The sequence below is a fragment of the Elaeis guineensis genome, chromosome 12 (genome assembly GCF_000442705.2).
Source record: "Elaeis guineensis isolate ETL-2024a chromosome 12, EG11, whole genome shotgun sequence".
Lineage (NCBI taxonomy): Eukaryota > Viridiplantae > Streptophyta > Magnoliopsida > Arecales > Arecaceae > Elaeis > Elaeis guineensis.
The window spans coordinates 19246319-19269256 of NC_026004.2; the positions used below are offsets into that span (position 1 = coordinate 19246319).

At 36.3% G+C, this 22938-nt stretch overlaps 1 protein-coding gene across 1 annotated transcript; it reads left to right on the top strand.

Moving 5' to 3' along the window:
- Positions 1-3433: 3433 nt before the first annotated feature.
- LOC140850890 (uncharacterized) lies at positions 3434-20887 on the top strand. The gene is made up of 3 exons (XM_073246380.1): positions 3434-4347; positions 18298-19954; positions 20472-20887. Exons 1-3 carry the CDS (start codon positions 3469-3471, stop codon positions 20885-20887), a joined length of 2952 nt encoding a protein of 983 aa, XP_073102481.1. The 5' UTR covers positions 3434-3468.
- Positions 20888-22938: the final 2051 nt, after the last annotated feature.

Below are 22938 nucleotides of genomic sequence, written 5' to 3' on the forward strand. Positions count from 1 at the left end.
TAGCTGGTGCTATGCAATCTGACTATCAAAGCAGGACGCACTTCTGCATGTTAGGTGGTTGTTGATGAGATTGCGGTTCATTTATTCCTCTGCACCGGTGTTGATTAAGGCATCATGTGTAGAATTGATGCAAGGACCTGTTTCCTTGTGGGACTGGTCCAACAAAGATGGGCCTAGAATGGCCACTCAGGCCACTGCTCATATGCCTAACACGAGGGAGGAAGACTCAAGATCAAAATCATCTTCTTCGATTCTGATGGAGAAGAAGAGTCCTAGAAGGCCCATAGAACTCTAATGAAAGCCTTAGGATGTAGCTTATAAATTTTCCTCCCTTCTTCCTCTAAGTATCTCCCTGATCTTTACTCAAACCACTGACGAAATCCATGGAATTTATTCAATTTTTTATTGAGCATTTCGGTTAAGCCACTATCAATTTATTATCGAAGTTGTGGTATTGCTTTTCAATTCTTGTTCATTTTTTTTCTTTTTTCTGAATCCTAGAAAGACTTTGATGACTTGATTGAGCCATTAGCTCTGGATTGAGCCTTCTCCTATTCTTATTTTTTTTTTCTTCCACTAGGACAACCATCCTTGTGAGACATGGCTATAATCGGGTAGCCTAGGTTAGAGCCACTATCATCAGTCATTGGGGTCACTGTCGCTGGAAAGGTGGTCGGTCTGAGATTTTTTTTTTTCCCTGCGACGAGAAGAAGAGAAGAAAACTAGAGAAATATTTTAGGAGGAAAAAAAAATCATTCTCTTTTTTTCTCTCTCTCTTTACTTTCTCTCTCTTCTACTTTCCCTTTATTTTCTTACTTTATCTCTCTAAATACTCTATAGATCAGTGGAGGATCCAAAATCTAGACAAATCTAGATTAATCAATTGACCTTGGAAAGAGTCATAGGCCTACAGTGCTATCTTAATATTTTCACTGTCCATAATCGTCTATGATTTATAGGTTGACGTTGATTATGTAAAGGTGTAGTTGTTTGCACAAGGTGTCGGGATGGAACATCTTGTCCTGGGATTCGTTGATCAAGGAGTTGATCAATTGCTGTGCTTGAGTCTGAAATAGATAGGGATAATGATCTCTTTACATGATCATCTGTATGTATGTATATATATTTTTTATTATATATGATAATTTTTGATTTTGTGCTAAATGATTATCATTAGAGTATGATCATTGATACGAATATATAAGCATATGGTTCTTTATTATATATATGTATCATTTGTTGATTGTTTGGTATAAGATGTTGGCTATTTTGAAATGGAGCAAAAGATATAATTTGAAATTATTGAATGATTTATTAATCATGTAAGAGGATTTAGACTAATGATGATGTGGACTGTCAGTCACGGGTCGGATTGTGATATTTTAGCTAAACCATAACATTCTGATTTGCCGCCGTGGGTCGAAATATGGGTATCTAGATTTGCCATCGTGGGTCGAAGGATGGATATCTTGATTTATTATTGTAGGTCAAAATATGGATATTTTGGTTTGCTATCATAAATCGAAGTATGGATTATGGTTTGCTAGTCATAGGCCGAAGTATGAACATGATTAGTTGAAAACTAAAAGATAATTATTGACTTGAATCATGTTAACGATATGTGAATAATAAATCAGATGAAATCACAGGTGATATTCATGATAGATTTATAATAATACATGATTTATAATATATTTTTATATAACTGTCGAGTTGTATTTATACATAAAGTATGACATTACGTAGAGGGAATGGTCCTAAACTGACTAATCTCGCATAGAAACTTGTGTTTGCGATTGGATTCCAGCAAATTATTCAACAGCCTTGATTGCTGGCACATGTAAATATCATGCATGCAGTCGTCGTTGTTCGAGAACGATATCAATGATCATATGGTTGAAGGAATAGGATTTTCGATGGTACTTAAAAAATGCCATAGAATATTGTGCATGGTTAGATACCGTTCATTATTTATAATGGACGGCTATCTAAACTATCAAATATTCTTGAGATTTATAAATTTTATTATTTTTAATTTTTTTTAATACACTTTTGTGGCCATCTATCTTAAGATGGATGATGTTGAATCATGTACGGTATTTTATGGTACTTTTTTAGTATCATGGTTAAAACGCAGGGAAGGGATCAGGGCGAGATTTAGCGCATATAATGTTATAGTAATATCAGCCGGTCAAATTGCTGAAAGTGACGTTATCTGATATTTCGACGGCTGTCCAAGACGATAGCGATAGGTCCTCTCGGGCTTAATCAAGTGCACATCTGGATCATCGTCCATTTGTTTGTCTTCTTCTTAACTTTTCTGCCGTGAGGATGTCCTCCGCGTGAGACATGCAACCAAACAGGAGTCGTAGAACTTTCTGCGTGGAAGACCCGCTACGATGGTAAGTCTTGAAGACCTGCTTTCGTCCCTTAGGGTTGGTCTCAGCTCTCACAGATTATTCCACGGCAAGTCAGTCAAAAGACTTCAGTCAAAAGATTATCCCTGCATAAGGTTGCTCCTTTGTGTACACAGCAACCTGCTTTTGTTACTTCCATGTATCTTTCAGTGCAATATAAATGAAGCTTCTCTTTGCTACCAAAAAAAAAAAAAGAAGAAGGAGAAGAAGAAGAAAGAAAAGAAAAGACTTGTGCCTGAAAATAATGTCTTGTGCCGTCCCTTATCGCTCAAAGAAATACTCAGCACTAGCATTACAAACTCACCATATGGGACCGAATTCTTTGAATGAGATTTCTGAATTTCTTAAAACAAGAATGATCTTTCTATTAACCGAGCATTTGGTTAATGTAATCTGGACATGAGATAGGTGCCAGATGTCAGGTGTTCCAGAAAAACAAAAATCCAGCACAGGAATCATCTAAAATCAGACACGAAAACACATCTGTATCTTCCATGTCTACGCATATGTTTATTGATATACATATAATGAATAATTATGTTTAAGTTTATAAAAAAGATTGCTGATTATTATATAGGCTTGATAATCAATTTTCAAATTAATGTTAGAAACAAATATGTAATTATAAATGCATCGTGATTTGGTGGTATAAAATGTGAGAAAGTTATCTTGAAATGTTTCTTGCGTCCAAGTATTTGAGACATTAAAAACTTCAAGTTTGAAAGGATGCATGCGATGCAATTATAAGACAAGACTGCTGCTTCTTTCTTTAGTTCTTCCATCATTCACGCTCAATTATTGTGCATGGATGTGCGGCAGAAATTCCTTCCGCTAGAACGCCAGCTGGCACGTAATTTCATTCATCTTTCCTCAGTTTCTTTTTTAGAGACCCACCAACCACGCTAAGCCTGACTAAATAGAGACTCCTCCAGACATCAGCTGGCCAAGAAATCCTATATAAAGTCTGCATGCTAGCTTTTAGAAGGTCATCCAAATCAAGCTTCCCGCAAGTTATCTCGTTCATTGTTTTCCTCTCAACTTCCTAGCGTACATGGGTTGTCTCTGCAACTCAAAGAGGGCATCTTGGTGGTCCTCTCTCATGCATGCCACCCTTCTACTCTTATGTCATATTTTGCTCCCATCTCCCCAATTCCCTGCAATCACCAGCAGTGCAACCCCCTTGATGGGGAATAACAGCAGAAGCGGGAGTGACCACTTGGCTCTCATTTCATTCAAGTCTAATATATATGATGATCCATATGGGGCTCTGTCCTCCTGGGACAACAAGTCGCTTCATTTCTGCCAGTGGAAAGGTGTCACATGTGGCAGTCGGCACCCTCAGAGGGTCGTTGCTCTGAACTTACCCTCTCTTGGCCTAGCTGGCACCATATCACCATCCATAGCCAACCTCACATTCCTCCGAAGACTCAGTCTCCAAGAAAACACACTCAACGGATACATTCCACAAGAGCTTGGCCTTGTGCATCGGCTGCGATATCTCAATCTAAGCCTGAATTCTCTGGAAGGACAAATTCCATCCAGTCTTGGAAACTGCAGACAGGTAATTACACTTGACGTACATAAGAACCTTCTAAACGGACAAGTGCCACATGAGTTGGGATCACTTCCTCAGCTCATTGTCTTGGACATCGGATGGAATGATCTTACGGGAGGCATCCCAACTTCTTTCACCAACCTCTCCTCTTTGGACTACCTCCGCCTGTCCAGCAACAAGATTACAGGCGGCATCCCTCCTTGGTTAGGGAACCTGTCCTCTGCCACCAATATTCGTCTTGCAGCGAACACCCTGTCGGGAGCCATTCCATCTTCCTTATGCCGTCTACCCTCTCTTATTGTCCTCGCTGTAGGACTAAACCAGTTATCAAGCATGATTCCTCCCTGTCTATACTGTGATAACCCGGCCCGATGGGCCAAAAGCCCACTAAGCCCAAAAAAAAAAAAAAAAAAAAAAAAAAAAAAAAAGGGAAAAAGAACAGAGCAGGAAGACTCCTGATCGGAGTCTTCCTCTTCTCCGATCAAGAATCGGAGTCCTAGGGCCATTGAAAGACCCTAGGACGAACCCTATAAGAAACCCCCCTCTCTCCTCTATGGGTAGACCCTTCAGTCGCCGTCGATTGCCGGAGATTTCCTCTGATTTTCCCGTTTGAAGCCACGACTCCTTGACCCGTGTTCGCCGCGATTGCACGCCGGTGGGGGTCACCGGAGGTTGTGGTAAGGTCTCCCTCCTCTCCCTCTCTTCTCTCCCTTCTTTCCCGTGCCTGTGTGCACGATGGCCGGCGACGGGTGTCGCCGGATTTAGTTGGAGAAGGAAACCCCCTATTCGCCGCCTCTTTCCTCTGATTTTCCGGCGCCGACGGTCACACCGACCGCCGGCCCTGGTCTCTCCGAACCCGGGAGAGTCGGCCGTTGCCGCCGGCCACCACCGGCCATGAGATGGCCGTGATCGACCGATCAAGGCACGGGGACCTCAAGGTCCCCTGTTTCGGCCCAATGAAAGCTCGGGAAGAAGAAGAAAAGAAAAGAAAAAGGAAAAAGAAAAAGAAAAGAAAAAGAAAAATAAAAAAAAATGTAAAATAGAAAAAAAAAATAATAAGAAAAGAGAAAAATTTTCTCTCTCCCCTCTTTTTCCCTCTTTCTCTCTCTTTCTCTCTCTCTATTGTCTCTCTCTAAAAAGAAAAAAAGAAAAAGAAAATATATATATATAATAATAATAAAAAAAATATATGTGAGAGAAAGTTTTTCTCATCTCTCTCTAAAGTCTTTCTCTCTCTAGAATTGGACTTTCTCTCTCTACCTTCTCTCTATATTTTCTCTCTCTAGATTTTCTTCTTATTTTCTCTCTCTAGACCTTTCTCTCTCATTATGGATTTCGTCTCTCTAGGGTCATTCTCTCTCTCTGATTACATCACAAACCCTAGGATAAACTTGAGTTGAAAATATGATGATTTGGGACTGCTCCGAAATTCGTGCAGTAGATCGGATCCTGATCCAATTCTTTTTCGAAATTGATAAAATCAATCATGGTCAATCTATATTAAGTCACCTTGATATGATCTCTGATGATCTCAATCATGATTGTCACTTTTAAAGGATACGAAGATTCTCTCTCCACTTTCTCTCTCTACTTTCTCTCTCATGACCGACTTTCTCTCTCTAAAAAAGGTCTATGAATCCTGTATCGAGTCATGCCTTTATCTTTTAGAAGCTCATATTGACTCTAACAAGATGATCTGAAGTTGCTTTGATATCCGTGCTGTATGTCAACCTCATCTGATCGTATCAAAGATCTTTCAAATTTATTATTAAAGAACCCTATTGATTGATCTTGACTTTAATTCGATCTGTGCCTCACGATTTCTTGATCAAGTCACTTGAATCTGACTCTCAGATAAAAGATCCTAAATTGCCCTGGTATCTGGATGGTCCGACACATCCGGTTAATGATCCTCTTTCGTTATGATTTAATCTTATTATATTTATGGAATAGAATTTGATAATGATTTGATATTTTAAATAGGATTAGCTGATTCTTCTAACGAAGTCCGAAGATCTAAGATGAACGAGATAAGTAGATCCTATGCTCCTTATTTATTTTTAAATGATCATATTTTTATGCAAAGAATTGCTATTGATGAAATCATAATTTTTCATAAAATAAGGATCGGCATATGTGATATGAAAAAGCATGTTTTATTATGAGTATTGATTTCATGAATATGTCTTATGAAAATAGCATGATTATGAAGCATGAATTTCATTGTTTTTCCATCTATATATATGTATGCTTTAAGAAAAAGATATAAAGATTTCAAAGGCTCTCAGATGGCTATGAATGAATCCCTTCGAGAAGGTCGACATCCGGAGCTAGCATCCACACGAAACATAGCCCTGCCAGTGGGTATAAAGTTGGCACATGAATTAAAAACTCTGTCGATTAAGAAACATGGCCCTGTCACGGGTATAATAGTGATCTTAGCACGAATGTCTGTGAGCTATGTTTTGAAACATGACATGAATACATGATGAAAATGATTTACGATTCATGATTGTGAAATATACATGATTTATGCATGCATGATGAGTTTATAACTTGTTTTGTTATATGCTCTATGAAATGCTTTATTTTGTATTATCTGTTATTTTCTAAATATTGTATTATCATGAAAAACTTATGCTTGATCCGATAAGGAAGTGCAAGTTCTACTTACTGGGCTAGTGTAGCTCATATTCTTTTTGTTTTCTTTTTGTTTGAACAGAAAAATAAGGTTAGGATCAGCAAAAAGGAATCCAAGCTTGAAGATCAGCATAGCAAGCTGAAAAATTAGGCAACAGAAGTTTAATTTATTTATAATCATGAATTTGTAGTTATTTATGAATTTTGAGATTCGGGTTAGTACTTGCTTTTGGATTTAGATGCTCTGAATCAATATTGGTTCGATTATTTGATGAATAATAGAATTGAATCTTTTTATTTGACGGATTTTAGATGATTATGATGAATTGGCTTCGTGTTATCGTGGGTTCCATCCCTCGGTAGCATCGCCGTGTTATGTCCCTGATTTGGGGCGTGACATTTTATGGTATCAGAGCTTAGGTTATAATCATTAGGGATTATGATATAAATGATTAGGATATGATAGAATAATATCAGAGCTTAGGTTTAAGATCATTGAGATTATAAAGTGATATCAAAACTTTATGTATGATCAATAGGATGTGATCGAGTGGAGTATAATGGATAATATCAAGAGCTTAAGATTATGATCATTAAGGATGTGATAGAATGATATAAAGTTTAGGTTATGATCACTAGAGAATATGACTTAAGTGGTATTTGAACTTAAGGTTATCATTATTCAGGATTGTGTCTTTAGTGATATTTGAACTTGAGGCTAAGATCACGAGGAACATGATAGATATATATAAAAAAAAGAAGAAGGATTCAATAATTTGATTTCGAATCAATAGGTATTATGAAATTTATGCATAAGTGGCATATGATGTCTATAATAGAATTGACGAGTTATATCTTAGATTTCAATTAGCAAGGTTGACCTGAGTACGAGAAGTGTTGATCCTAAAATGAAGTGGGAGGTATTGATATATTATGTTTGGTATATTTGATGACATTAGAATGCTAAACCTATATGGATAAAGGACATGATAACTTTGCTGATTTTGATGTTAATTTATTTGCAAAGAAAAGTTGGTTTGGAAGTTGTCAAATGATTGTAAGGTAAATCGAAGGTTAACTCAAATTAATTCTAGACATATTGGATTCTTGAGGAGTGGTAAAGTTTATGTAATAAGTTCAAACATAGAAGGTGGATGAAGATTTAATTTTGATGTGCTATACCTAAGAGATAGTAATGACAAAGAAATCTTAAATTTTATCCTAAATTGTATATAAAATCTGAAAGTTGGATCTATCTTTGATTGATTTAATATATAAAGATATTTTTATTTTTAATAAACTTAGATAATTTGGTAAGTTAAGATCAGAGTGCGCAGCAAAAGCGTGATGGTTTGAATTGATTAAAAATATTAATCCTTTAAATCAAAAGATATTATGAAATACGTTAGTTGTAAATAAGGAAGGATTTTACTGATAATAAAAGGATGCTAAAGAGAAAATCTATTTGATCAAAGAAAGACTCAAAACAGCACAGGATAGACAGAAGAGTTGGGCAGATAGAAAAAGAAGAGAATTGGAATTTCACTTCGGTGATCATATTTTTCTAAAAGTATCACCTGCAAAAAGTATCATGAGGTTTGGGAGACATAGCAAGCTGAGTCCGCGATATATTAGATCTTTTGAAATTTCGAGCTGAGTAGGAGATATTGCTTACGAACTAGCTTTACCAACAGATTTATCCAAAGTGCACAATGTCTTTCATGTTTCACTAATGAGAAAGTTTGTACCTGATCCAAATAACGTGATAAAGTATGAGCCATTGCAAGTTCATGAAGACTTGACTTATGAAGAGTTTTTCCTCTGAATTATTGATCAAAAAAAAAATGCTAAAATGATACATCATTCCATATGTGAAGATTCATTGGAGTAATCATGAAGAGAGAGAGAGGCCACATGAGAGCTTGAAGATGATATAAAGACGAGATATCCACACTTATTTGATAATGAAGGTATGTTAAATTTCGAGAACGAAATTTTTTTAAGGGGGATAGAATGTGATAACCCGGCCCGATGGGCCAAAAGCCCACTAAGCCCGAAAAAAAAAAAAAAAAGAGAAAAAAAAATAGAGCAGGAAGACTCCCGATCGGAGTCTTCCTCTTCTCCGATCAAGAATCGGAGTCCTAGGGCCATTGAAAGACCCTAGGACGAACCCTATAAGAAACCCCCCTCTCTCCTCTATGGGTAGACCCTTCAGTCACCGTCGATTGCCGGAGATTTCCTCCGATTTTTCAGTTTGAAGCCACGACTCCTCGACCCGTGTTCGCCGCGATTGCACGCCGGTGGGGGTCACCGGAGGTTGTGGTAAGGTCTCCCTCCTCTCCCTCTCTTCTCTCCCTTCTTTCCCGTGCCTGTGTGCACGATGGCCGGCGACGGGTGTCGCCGGATTTAGTTGGAGAAGGAAACCCCCTGTTCGCCGCCTCTTTCCTCTGATTTTCCGGCGCCGACGGTCACGCCGACCGCCGGCCCTGGTCTCTCCGAACCCGGGAGAGTCGGCCGTTGCCGCCGGCCACCACCGGCCATGAGATGGCCGTGATCGACCGATCAAGGCACGGGGACCTCAAGGTCTCCTGTTTCGGCCCAATGAAAGCTCGGGAAGAAGAAGAAAAGAAAAGAAAAAGAAAAGAAAAAGGAAAAAGAAAAAGAAAAGAAAAAGAAAAAAGAAAAAGAAAAATAAAGAAAATGCAAAATAGAAAAAAAAAAAAATAATAAGAAAAGAGAAAATTTTCCTCTCTCCCCTCTTTTTCCCTCTTTCTCTCTCTTTCTCTCTCTCTATTGTCTCTCTCTAAAAAGAAAAAAAGAAAAAGAAAAAGAAAAAGAAAAAGAAAAAGAAAAAGAAAATATATATATATAATAATAATAAAAAAAATATATGTGAGAGAAAGTTTTTCTCATCTCTCTCTAAAGTCTTTCTCTCTCTAGAATTGGACTTTCTCTCTCTACCTTCTCTCTATATTTTCTCTCTCTAGATTTTCTTCTTATTTTCTCTCTCTAGACCTTTCTCTCTCATTATGGATTTCATTTCTCTAGGGTCATTCTCTCTCTCTGATTACATCACAGACCCTAGGATAAACTTGAGATGAAAATATGATGATTTGGGACTGCTCCGAAATTCGTGCAGTAGATCGGATCCCGATCCGATTCTTTTTCGAAATTGATAAAATCAATCATGGTCAATCTATATTAAGTCACCTTGATATGATCTCTGATGATCTCAATCATGATTGCCACTTTTAAAGGATACGAAGATTCTCTCTCCACTTTCTCTCTCTACTTTCTCTCTCATGACCGACTTTTTCTCTCTAAAAAAGGTCTATGAATCCTGTATCGAGTCATGCCTTTATCTTTTAGAAGCTCATATTGACTCTAACAAGATGATCTGAAGTTGCTTTGATATCCGTGCTGTATGTCAACCTCATCTGATCGTATCAAAGATCTTTCAAATTTATTATTAAAGAACCCTATTGATTGATCTTGACTTTAATTCGATCTGTGCCTCACAATTTCTTGATCAAGTCACTTGAATCTGACTCTCAGATAAAAGATCCTAAATTGTCCTGGTATCTGGATGGTCCGACACATCCGGTCAACGATCCTCTTTCCTTATGATTTAATCTTATTATATTTATAGAATAGAATTTGATAATGATTTGATATTTTAAATAGGATTAGCTGATTCTTCTAACGAAGTCCGAAGATCTAAGATGAACGAGGTAAGTAGATCCTATGCTCCTTATTTATTTTTAAATGATCATATTTTTATGCAAAGAATTGCTATTGATGAAATCATAATTTTTCATAAAATAAGGATCGACATATGTGGTATGAAAAAGCATGTTTTATTATGAGCATTGATTTCATGAATATGTCTTATGAAAATAGCATAATTATGAAGCATGAATTTCATTGTTTTTCCATCTATATATATGTATGCTTTAAGAAAAAGATATAAATATTTCAAAGGCTCTCAGATGGCTATGAATGAATCCCTTCGGGAAGGTCACATCCTAATCATTTATATCGTAATCTCCAATGATCATAACCTAAGCTCTAATATCACTCTATAATATTCTAATCACTTATATCATAATCTCTAACGATCCTAACCTATGCTCTGATACCATTCTGTCACGCCCCGAACCCAACACCCGGGTCGGATACGTGATGGCCACACACTCCTTAGAGCAAGCCCTAAAGAATATGCAAGGCCAAAATAAATCATTACAATCTTATCAACCATAATATTTAATTTCAACAGTAATTCATAAAACTTGCATAATAACAATTAACATTCCTTCAATTCTCTGATTAGATACTATGACACTCTATTTATCCTTCTGCTCACCCGTAAATCCAAGCCATAGCCAATCTAAGTCATCCTGCAACTCTGAGAAGAAAAAGAAAGATGAAGGGGTGTGAGCTTTACAGCCCAGTAAGAATTCCCATATCACACTGATATAGTAATATAGTCTGAAAATAAGGATAAGCAATAAAATATAAAATCTCATGTTCAATGTCCAGAATAATGCAAACATTCATAAATTTTCTGTCTTGTCAAAATAGATGCATCATCATATGTTAACCGGTGAAACACTTTTGTTCAACAATTGTTTCATATCTTATCTTTCATTTCTCCTTTCATAATCATATGATTTTAACATTTTCTTTCTGGCTCTGGACTATCCAAGTCTATACCTCAGTCATCATCCGGATCGAATCCACTTTAAAAAGTCTTTCAAGACTGTCCCAGGATGAGCTCCTGGCCGGCTGTCCCACGTACCAAAGCCCGTGAGAGGCTGTCCCAGGCATAAGCTCCTGGCGGGCTGTCCCAGGCATGAGCTCCTGGCCGGCTGATCCACCTGTAAGCCAGTGGGGGCTGTCCCAGGCATAAGCTCCTGGCGGGCTGTCCCAGGCATAAGCTCCTGGCCGGCTGTTCCACATGACAAGGCTAGTCCATACCATATATCTCTTTCTTTTCATTTAATCATTATGTGTTGATTTCATCAATCAATTCTGTCTTGCATTATGATCAATTCAGATATGTCATATCCATATAATCATGCCATCAATCTCTGATACATATATATTGACATAACATACTCATGCTCAAAATCAAATAACAGTATCTCAGGTATAATAAATTCATCGATCTCAAATCCGATAACGCAAAACCAATAATGCAAGACCAACAGTAAAATAGCATATATAATAGTGATCATGTACAGGGATTCTTACCTTTACCGGTGACTGATCCAAACACAGAAATTAATGTTCTTCTTTGATTTTTGAATTTCTCTAACAAGATATTCCACTCGATATCATATGCAGACAATCATCTCTTCATAACCCTGATCAATATAAAGATCACATACATGGAGAAAATTATCGATAATCGATCTGATAACACAAATCTAGGATCTCTCTTAGGATTAACCAAAATTAGGATTTACCTAAGTATCTGGATCCTCCACTGATCCATAAGACTTCTAGAGAGAGAAAATCCATGAAGAGAGAGAAAATTCTAGAGAGAGAAAGTAGAAAGATAAAGTGAAGAGAGAAACCTTCGTATCCTTCCGATGAGGCAATCATGGTCGAGACCATCAGAGGTCCTATCAGGGTGACTTAATATGAATCAAGTGTTACAAATTTCAAATAGGATTGGATTGGGATCAGACCTACTGCACGAATTTCAGAGCAACCTCAATTCATCATATTTTTAATTCAAATATATCCTAGGGTCTGTGATGCAATCAGAGAGAGAGTAGAAAGATTCTAGAGAGATAAAATTCACAAAAAGAGAGAAAGATCTAGAGAGAGAAAATAGAGAGAGAATCTAGAGAGAGAAATTGGAGAGAGAAGGTAGAGAGAGGAGAGAGAAAAGAGAGAAAGAAGAGAGAAAGGAGAGAGAGGAAAATTCTCTCCTTCTTCTTCTTTTTTTATTTTATTTTATTTTATTTTTATTTTTATTTTTCTCTTTTCTTTTCTTTTCTTTTTCTTTTTCCTTTTTCTTTTCTTTTTCTTTTTCCTTTTTCTTTTCTTTTTCTTTTCTTCTTCTTCTTCCTTTCTTCTTTTCTTCCCACGGGTTCCGTTGGGCCAAAACAGGGGAGGAAAAAGAGGGTGGCTCGGGCTCCGACGACTTGGCCGGAGATCCGGCAACGACGGCCGAGCATGCAAGCTGGCCGGCGGCAGGGTCACCCTCCTTGTTGCCGGCGGCAGAGAAGGAAGAAAATCATAAAAATAGGGTATCCCTGTTTGAGCCCGACCGGAAGCCCGAACCGGCACCTCGCCGGCTTCCAAAAACACCGGTGACCGGAGAATAACAAGGAGAAGAGGAAATACCTTGTTCCGGCGGCCAAAACAGCTCCGGCGACCTTTTTTCTTCCGATCAACCACCACGGAAATCTCTGAGAAAAATCCCTCAAATCCCTTGATTTACTTCGAAATTTTTGTTGTAAATTCCTAAAGGAAGGTTGGAGGATCTTATAGTGGAGGTTTTCTACCCTAGCCGGACTCTTTGAGTCCGATTTTGCCGGAAATCATGAAGGAAGAAGACTCCAGCTAGGAGTCTTCCTCCTTCTCTGTTCTGTTTTTTTTTTTTTTTTTTTTTTTGTGTTGTTGGGCCATCTGGGCTACAGGCCCAAGTAAACGGGTTGCTACAATCTCCCCCCCTTAAAAAAATTTCGTCCTCGAAATTAGATTATGTTGTTTGAGATATCTATTTCAAAGTATACATTCTTCATGTCATTCTCAAGCTTACGATAATATCATATATATTATTTATTTCTCATGATCTTGTTATAACAAAATTATTTAAAATTTCAAACTCATCCCTTCTTATTGATTTCTCAACTTTTTGAAGAACTGTAACATTTTAAACTTGTATTAATATACCACCGTTATTTGTCTAATATATTTCACTCGAAATTCATAATTATCTCGTACTACCCCTGATAAATAAAGATCAAACATCGAGCACTCTTTACCATCATCGATTTCTTTCTTCACTTGATTTTCCAACAAATTTTATATATAGACTCTCATCTTAAGAAAAATCTCAATCTTCTATATCAGTTCGAGTAATAATATTAAATTTAAAAAAAAATATGAGATCTATGTCAGGACATTCTAAATTTGAACTAATATCAGAACTATCAAGTTATTAATAAACTTGAGATATCTAAAATTTCTTGGCATTATCTACAATGAAGCAACCTACTAACAAAATTTATCCGACTATGATCAGATTAAAAAATTATTCTTTATTAACAACTAATGTATTCCATCATAATATCTTTTGATTTAAAAGATTAATATTTCTAATCAATTTAACCCACCATGCTTTTGCTGCGCACTCTGATCTTGGTTTATCAAATTATATAATTATATCAAAGATAAAAATATCCTTATATGTTAGATCGATCCAAGATAGATCCAACCTTCAAATTTCAGATAAAACTTAGGGCAAAATTTTAAGTTTCTTCATCTTTACTACCTTTGGGTATAGCATATAAAAATTAAATCTTGATCTACTTCCTATATTTGAAATTATTGTATAAGTTTCATCACTCTTTCAAGAATCCGACATGTCTAGAATCGATTGGAGTTAACCTTAGATTTACCTTACAATCATCTAGATAATTTCTAAATCAATCTTTCTTTTTAAAAGAATTACTTCTAACTTGACAAACTAGAAGGACTCAAGCCAACATCCTTAAGTAGAATCAACTTGATTATTTCTTATAGAATTCTCTTCATCATAACTCTTAATATTAATCAATAAATCTATACAAAATCTTGTCCCTTGTATAAGTCATTCAAACTTTAACACTAGTAAGATGTCTTAGATCAATTTAAAAATTCAAACTTTGACTTGAATAATTAATACACTTCATCATCTTCAACAGTCACAAAAAAAAAAAATCTAATCCAAAGATAATAATACAAATTATTAAAGATTTCATCATAACCTGTATATCATACTCTGACAAAATAAATTTTCTTCTTTAATTTAACAACAATATCAAAAGACTTTTGATCCACTTAAAAAATAAACTATTGACTTGAAATTCAATGCAACTTGAAAGATCAAAGAATCATATTCAGAATATGATATTTTGAGTAACCAAAAATTTTATCAAGATGTGTATCTCATATTCTCATAATAAAATTTAAGTATATTTTCATCTAAGATTGAGTTTCATATATGACCTTTTATAAGTTCAGTGTTCAAAAATATTTCTCTCTCATATGATGTAATTTCTTCTTAGACCATACCCTAATTAACTTTCTTTTGATAAGTCCAAAATTCATAATGCTCAGACAATTATTATCGAAATTAGAAAAGTATCATGATCTTCAATCATATAAGTTTAACATTCCAAAATCATCTAGTATACTCAACATAACTTATCAATACCTCCCACTTCATTCCAAGGTCAACTCTTCTTATATTCAGGCCACCCTACTAATTGAAATCCAAGATATAACTCGTCAATTCTATTATAGATATCATATGCCACTTATGCATAAATTTTATCTTAATATCTATTGATTCAAAATCTAATTACCGGATCGTTTGTTTTATGTCTATCATGTTCCTTATGATCATAACCTAAGTTTAAATATCACTAGAATTACAATTTTAAATAATTATAACCTTAAACTCAAATACCACTTAAATCATATTTTCTAGTGATCATAACCTAAACTCTAATATCATTCTATCATACCTTTAATGATCCAAATCTTAAACTCTGATATTATCAATCATACTCTAGTGATTATAACCCCAAAGTTTTGATATCATTTATATGACAATTCCTAGTGACCTTAAACTTGGGTTCTAGTACTGTTCTGTCATATCCTAATCACTTGTATCATTGTCTCCGAATAAACGTAACCTAAGCTCTAAGCTCAAATGCCACTCCGTCACATCCTACTGATCTTTACATAAAGTTTTAATATCACTTCATAATCTTAGGAATTTTAAACCTAAGCTTTGATATTACTTTATCACATCCTAATCATTTATATCGTAATCTCCAATGATCATAACCTAAGCTCTAATATCACTCTATAATATTCTAATCACTTATATCATAATCTCTAACGATCCTAACCTATGCTCTGATACCATTCTGTCACGCCCCGAACCCAACACCCGGGTCGGATACGTGATGGCCACACACTCTTTAGAGCAAGCCCTAAAGAATATGCAAGGCCAAAATAAATCATTACAATCTTATCAACCATAATATTTAATTTCAACAGTAATTCATAAAACTTGCATAATAACAATTAACATTCCTTCAATTCTCTGATTAGATACTATGACACTCTATTTATCCTTCTGCTCACCCGTAAATCCAAGCCATAGCCAATCTAAGTCATCCTGCAACTCTGAGAAGAAAAAGAAAGATGAAGGGGTGTGAGCTTTACAGCCCAGTAAGAATTCCCATATCACATTGATATAGTAATATAGTCTGAAAATAAGGATAAGCAATAAAATATAAAATCTCATGTTCAATGTCCAGAATAATGCAAACATTCATAAATTTTCTGTCTTGTCAAAATAGATGCATCATCATATGTTAACCGGTGAAACACTTTTGTTCAACAATTGTTTCATATCTTATCTTTCATTTCTCCTTTCATAATCATATGATTTTAACATTTTCTTTCTGGCTCTGGACTATCCAAGTCTATACCTCAGTCATCATCCGGATCGAATCCACTTTAAAAAGTCTTTCAAGACTGTCCCAGGATGAGCTCCTGGCCGGCTGTCCCACGTACCAAAGCCCGTGAGAGGCTGTCCCAGGCATAAGCTCCTGGCGGGCTGTCCCAGGCATGAGCTCCTGGCCGGCTGATCCACCTGTAAGCCAGTGGGGGCTGTCCCAGGCATAAGCTCCTGGCGGGCTGTCCCAGGCATAAGCTCCTGGCCGGCTGTTCCACATGACAAGGCTAGTCCATACCATATATCTCTTTCTTTTCATTTAATCATTATGTGTTGATTTCATCAATCAATTCTGTCTTGCATTATGATCAATTCAGATATGTCATATCCATATAATCATGCCATCAATCTCTGATACATATATATTGACATAACATACTCATGCTCAAAATCAAATAACAGTATCTCAGGTATAATAAATTCATCGATCTCAAATCCGATAACGCAAAACCAATAATGCAAGACCAACAGTAAAATAGCATATATAATAGTGATCATGTACAGGGATTCTTATCTTTACCGGTGACTGATCCAAACACAGAAATTAATGTTCTTCTTTGATTTTTGAATTTCTCTAACAAGATATTCCACTCGATATCATATGCAGACAATCATCTCTTCATAACCCTGATCAATATAAAGATCACATACATGGAGAAAATTATCGATAATCGATCTGATAACACAAATCTAGGATCTCTCTTAGGATTAACCAAAATTAGGATTTACCTAAGTATCTGGATCCTCCACTGATTCATAAGACTTCTAGAGAGAGAAAATCCATGAAGAGAGAGAAAATTCTAGAGAGAGAAAGTAGAAAGATAAAGTGAAGAGAGAAACCTTCGTATCCTTCCGATGAGGCAATCATGGTCGAGACCATCAGAGGTCCTATCAGGGTGACTTAATATGAATCAAGTGTTACAAATTTCAAATAGGATTGGATTGGGATCAGACCTACTGCACGAATTTCAGAGCAACCTCAATTCATCATATTTTTAATTCAAATATATCCTAGGGTCTGTGATGCAATCAGAGAGAGAGTAGAAAGATTCTAGAGAGATAAAATTCACAAAAAGAGAGAAAGATCTAGAGAGAGAAAATAGAGAGAGAATCTAGAGAGAGAAATTGGAGAGAGAAGGTAGAGAGAGGAGAGAGAAAAGAGAGAAAGAAGAGAGAAAGGAGAGAGAGGAAAATTCTCTCCTTCTTCTTCTTTTTTTATTTTATTTTATTTTATTTTTATTTTTATTTTTCTCTTTTCTTTTCTTTTCTTTTTCTTTTTCCTTTTTCTTTTCTTTTTCTTTTTCCTTTTTCTTTTCTTTTTCTTTTCTTCTTCTTCTTCCTTTCTTCTTTTCTTCCCACGGGTTCCGTTGGGCCAAAACAGGGGAGGAAAAAGAGGGTGGCTCGGGCTCCGACGACTTGGCCGGAGATCCGGCAACGACGGCCGAGCATGCAAGCTGGCCGGCGGCAGGGTCACCCTCCTTGTTGCTTGCGGCAGAGAAGGAAGAAAATCATAAAAACAGGGTATCCCTGTTTGAGCCCGACCGGAAGCCCGAACCGGCACCTCGCCGGCTTCCAAAAACACCGGTGACCGGAGAATAACAAGGAGAAGAGGAAATACCTTGTTCCGGCGGCCAAAACAGCTCCGGCGACCTCTTTTCTTCCGATCAACCACCACGGAAATCTCTGAGAAAAATCCCTCAAATCCCTTGATTTACTTCGAAATTTTTGTTGTAAATTCCTAAAGGAAGGTTGGAGGATCTTATAGTGGAGGTTTTCTACCCTAGCCGGACTCTTTGAGTCCGATTTTGCCGGAAATCATGAAGGAAGAAGACTCCGGCTAGGAGTCTTCCTCCTTCTCTGTTCTGTTTTTTTTTTTTTTTTTTTTTTTTTTTTTTTTTTTTTTTTTTTGTGTTGTTGGGCCATCTGGGCTACAGGCCCAAGTAAACGGGTTGCTACAACTATATATCGACGAGAATAGTCTTGCTGGTGTCTTACCCAATTCAATATCCAACCTCTCCACAGAAATCCAGGTCCTTGCTTTTTCCAATAACCAGATATCTGGAAGCCTTCCTTCAAATATAGGGAACCTGAAAAACCTGATGGCACTTGGCATGGATTCAAACCTTCTCACAGGTAATATTCCTGCCTCTCTTGGAAATCTTAATGCACTGCATGTACTGAATATGTCTCACAACAATTTCCTCGGCCAAATTCCACCTTCACTCGGAAACATTAGTCAATTGAATCGGCTTGAACTGCAAGGAAACAAATTGAGTGGAAGCATTCCAACCCAACTTGGAAACTGCAAGAACTTGCAGTTTCTCGCTCTCTCTGACAATCAGCTTACAGGCACTATACCCATAGAGATTCTTAGCCTGCCTTCTCTATCCTTAGGCCTATACTTATCACACAATGCATTACATGGGCTCCTACCTTCCGAAATTGGCAACCTGATAAATGTCAATAACCTCGATATTTCTGAGAATAGATTGTATGGTGAAATCCCTGATAGCATTGGCAAATGCGTGGTCCTTGCAAACCTCGATATGAGTGGTAATTTTTTTGAAGGGATCATCCCGACATCATTGGGCAATCTAAAAGGCCTTCAATTTCTGGACCTCTCAAGCAACAACCTATCGGGGCATGTACCAGGATATCTCCAAATATTTCACTCGCTCCAATTTCTGAATCTCTCTTTCAACAGCTTTGAAGGCGAGGTTCCGTTAGACGGGGTCTTTGCAAATATGAGTGCATTTTCACTCATTGGGAATCCAAAGATCTGTGGTGGCATCCCTGAACTGCACCTACCACCCTGTTCCTCTGCCCAACCAAATGGGACAAAACACAGAGCTGCTATCTCGGCAGTGATCATCACAGTTGCCAGTGGAGTTCTAGGTTTGACTCTGATTCTCTTCTTCATTTTACTTTACTGGACACAAAAATCAAGAAAGAGACATCCATCCATGGCTACCTTGAGAACAGAACTTATTAGAGTCTCCTACTCCGAATTTGTCAAAGCAACTGATGGGTTTTCTTCAGCAAATCTGATTGGTGTTGGGAGCTTTGGTTCCGTATATAAAGGGGTCATGGAGTGGGATGATGAAAAGATGGCTGCTATAAAGATACTGAACCTTCAGCAGCAGGGGGCTTCAAGGAGTTTCATAGCTGAATGTGAGGCCTTGAGGAGCATCCGTCATCGGAACCTGGTCAAAATCGTAACTGCATGCTCTGGTGTTGATTTTAGAGGTAATGATTTCAAAGCATTGGTTCTTGAATTTATGGAGAATGGAAGCTTGGAACAATGGTTGCATCCAAAACTGAATGAGCGATTCTCGATGAGGATTTTGAATTTAGAACAGAGAGTGAGCATAGCCATTGATGTGGCTTCTGCACTGGATTACCTTCATCATCACAGCCCAGTGCCAATTGTGCATCGTGATCTCAAGCCGAGCAACATTCTTCTGGATGATGACATGACTGCCCGTGTGAGTGACTTTGGGCTGGCAAAGTTTCTCTCTGGATCTACTAACTCATTCTCCATATCTGCAAGCTTGGTGGCAATTAAAGGATCAGTTGGATATATTGCCCCAGGTGAGACTCCACACAATTTTTCTACTTGTCATTTTCTACTTTTCTACTAATAGTGAGAAGCTAAAGACAGGAAGAAAGCTGACCGGTACGAAGAAATATAAGCAACATTGCCATAGTTTGAACATTATTCGTACTTGAATCTAATACATCATTTTCCATTTGCAAATTGTATGTAGTTGAAAATCTCTGTGCAAGTCTTATTTAACTCATGATTGTCCCATTCATATTAAGCTTCTATTGTGTGGACTCCCGGTTCTCGAGTTTGAGTTTGATCATTTTCGATATATCTTCATGCCATCTACTCGCACGTTAAATAATCTGGCTCATTGATTATATTACAACATATTTCCACCTTATGATTTGAATTTATGCTTTCTAATATAATCTTTGGGTGGCACGGAGGCATGATCCATTTCTTTGTTTTGTTTTCCAAGCGAAACATTATCTTCAACGGTTAATTATGTTTTTGACATAGTGTTTGTACAAACACATAACCTTGTTTGAAAATGAATCTCAGAGTACGGTTTGGGAAGCGAAATATCAACTCGAGGAGATGTGTACAGCTATGGAATACTTCTCTTGGAGATGTTTACGGGAAAGAGACCCACTGATGAAATCTTTAATGAAAGCCTAGATCTTCATCAATTCGTTGAGACGGCCTTTCCTACTCAAATTATGAACATCATAGATCCGCAGTTGATACGAAAGGAAGAGTATGGGATTGTCCATGACATACAACAAAGGTCTAAACAATACAAGATACTAGAATGCTTAATTTCAGTGATCAACGTTGGGCTACAATGTTCCAACAAATTAGCCGAAGAACGAATGCATACAGGAGATATTGTAAAAAAATTGACTGAAGCGAGAGAGATAATTGGTAGGGTCAAAAGTCATAGAGAATGGTCCACAAATATTGGTAAGACATTATGAAGACTTACATAAACATACATTATATAGCTGCTGCTACTTCCTTAAGCCGCTTGTTCTTGTTGTTGCTCCTTGCGCTCATCTCTTTCGATCTGTTTTCATTGTTTGGTTTGTCTTTTGTTTTTACCTTATTTCACTGTTTTAGTGTTGTGCTTTGCTGGGGAAGTGAGAAGAGAATGGAAATATGATAAGTCAATGATAATCTAATCACTTTTGAGAATGAATCAGAGGCATATCTGCATTTGTTTGCCCTGGAAGAACTCCTTCATTCTGAATTTTGAAAAGAATGTGACTGTTTTTTTCTTTTGAAAATTCAAAGAAGTCTTTTTGTTATACACATGTAACTATTTTAAAGGTCAGTACTGCTTACATGATGCTTTTATGTATTTATTTTTGGACGTTAATTATTCTTGGATTTTTTAGATTTTGTAATCTTTATGGAAAAAGGTTTGGATAACACATAAGTTATGATATATATGATGCTTATGCATCTCAATAATGTCTTCAATTTTTCCACTGCACCTAATCATTTTAAATTCATTTTTAGCAATCATGAGTCTCCTTAATTTTTAGAATGGTTAAATACAAGAAGGGAATGATTGACTTGAAAGATTCTCTTGGACCAGGTTTTTTTCTTTTTTTTTTTTTTTTTCAGTTAAGAAAAGAGCAGGCAAAAGCCTCATTGCCTCCTTTTTTTTTTTGAATTGTTCTCATTGCCTTTGTTCAGTAAATTAAAGTGAAGATTACAGAAGAGAACTGGAGGGGGAAGAAGAAAGATGAAGGTGGAAGAAATTACAAAAGTTATTGAAAGATAATATTTCTGTGTTTTAGAGCCACAAGACCAGTCCATTCATTCAAAACAGAAATTGAATGGATAATCTCTAGCACATATATTCTAAATAGTGTCCCAACTAATTCGTTCATCTTTTTCTTGATAATTTGTTGTCTCCAAGTTGTCCACAGGCTAAAACCTTGCATGGTAAATTGGGTAGGTTGAGTCAACATTAAAACTGTTTACAGATGCTGGCTGAGAAAGGACAATTAAGGAATAAATGATCCAAATATGCTTCATGATTTTTGCAAAGCACACAGATGTAAGGACCAAATATTTTTTGTTTCAGAGTTTATCAACTGTATCGAGTTCTTTACAGGATAATACAATTTTTAACCTTTTAGGTAGATATGTTTTCCAAGAAAATGATGCAACAGGAGATAATTTGCCACCATTTATCAAAATAGTATATGTGTTCTTGACTGTTGAAAATTCCATGCTTATTCCATCTACAAAAATTCCATCAGTATTTAGTATTGGATGGAAGTATTGCGCAGCATATTAAATGGTCCTCTTGATTCATGTTCAAATATAATTGAGTTGCTGTTAAAAGAATCTTTGAACCCAAGGTCTCAAGAAAATTTTATGATATCTATCAGAGTTTGGAGTGTTTTGTCACGTCCTAAATCTGAGACATAATACGGCCATGCTACTGAGAGATGGGGCCCATGATAATACGAAGCCAATCAATCATAATCAGCTAAAATCCATCAAATAAAAAATTTGATTCTATTATTCATTAAAAAATTAAACTAATATTGGTTCAGAGCATCTAAATCCAAAAGTACCAACCCAAACCTTAATATTCGTAAATAAAAAACTACAAATCCATGATCATAAAATAAATTAAACTTTTGCTACCAAATTTTCAAGCTTACTACGCAGATCCCCAAGTTTAAATCCTTTATTGATCCTAACCATTTTTCTCTGTAAAAAAAAAAATAAAAAGAATATGAGCTACACTAGTCCAGTAAATAGAACTAGTGTTTCTTTATTGGATCAAGCATAAATTTTTTTATAATAATATAATATGTAAAAAGTAACAAATATTACAAAAATATAACAGATATTATAAAAATAAATATTTCATAAAGTATATAATAAAATAAGTTATAAGTCAAATCATGCTTGCATAAATCATGATTATTTCATAAATATGAATCATAAATTATTCTTGTCAGATATTCGTATCATATTTCAAAATATTGCTCACAGATATTTG

Coding starts and splice junctions, on each gene's coding strand:
- LOC140850890 (XM_073246380.1), top strand. CDS start 3,469: ATGGGTTGTCTCTGCAACTCAAAGAGGGCATCTTGGTGGTCCTCTCTC. Junction 4,348..18,297: donor GTGATAACCCGGCCCGATGG/GCCAAAAGCCCA, acceptor TCTGGGCTACAG/GCCCAAGTAAACGGGTTGCT. Junction 19,955..20,471: donor AGTTGGATATATTGCCCCAG/GTGAGACTCCAC, acceptor AATGAATCTCAG/AGTACGGTTTGGGAAGCGAA.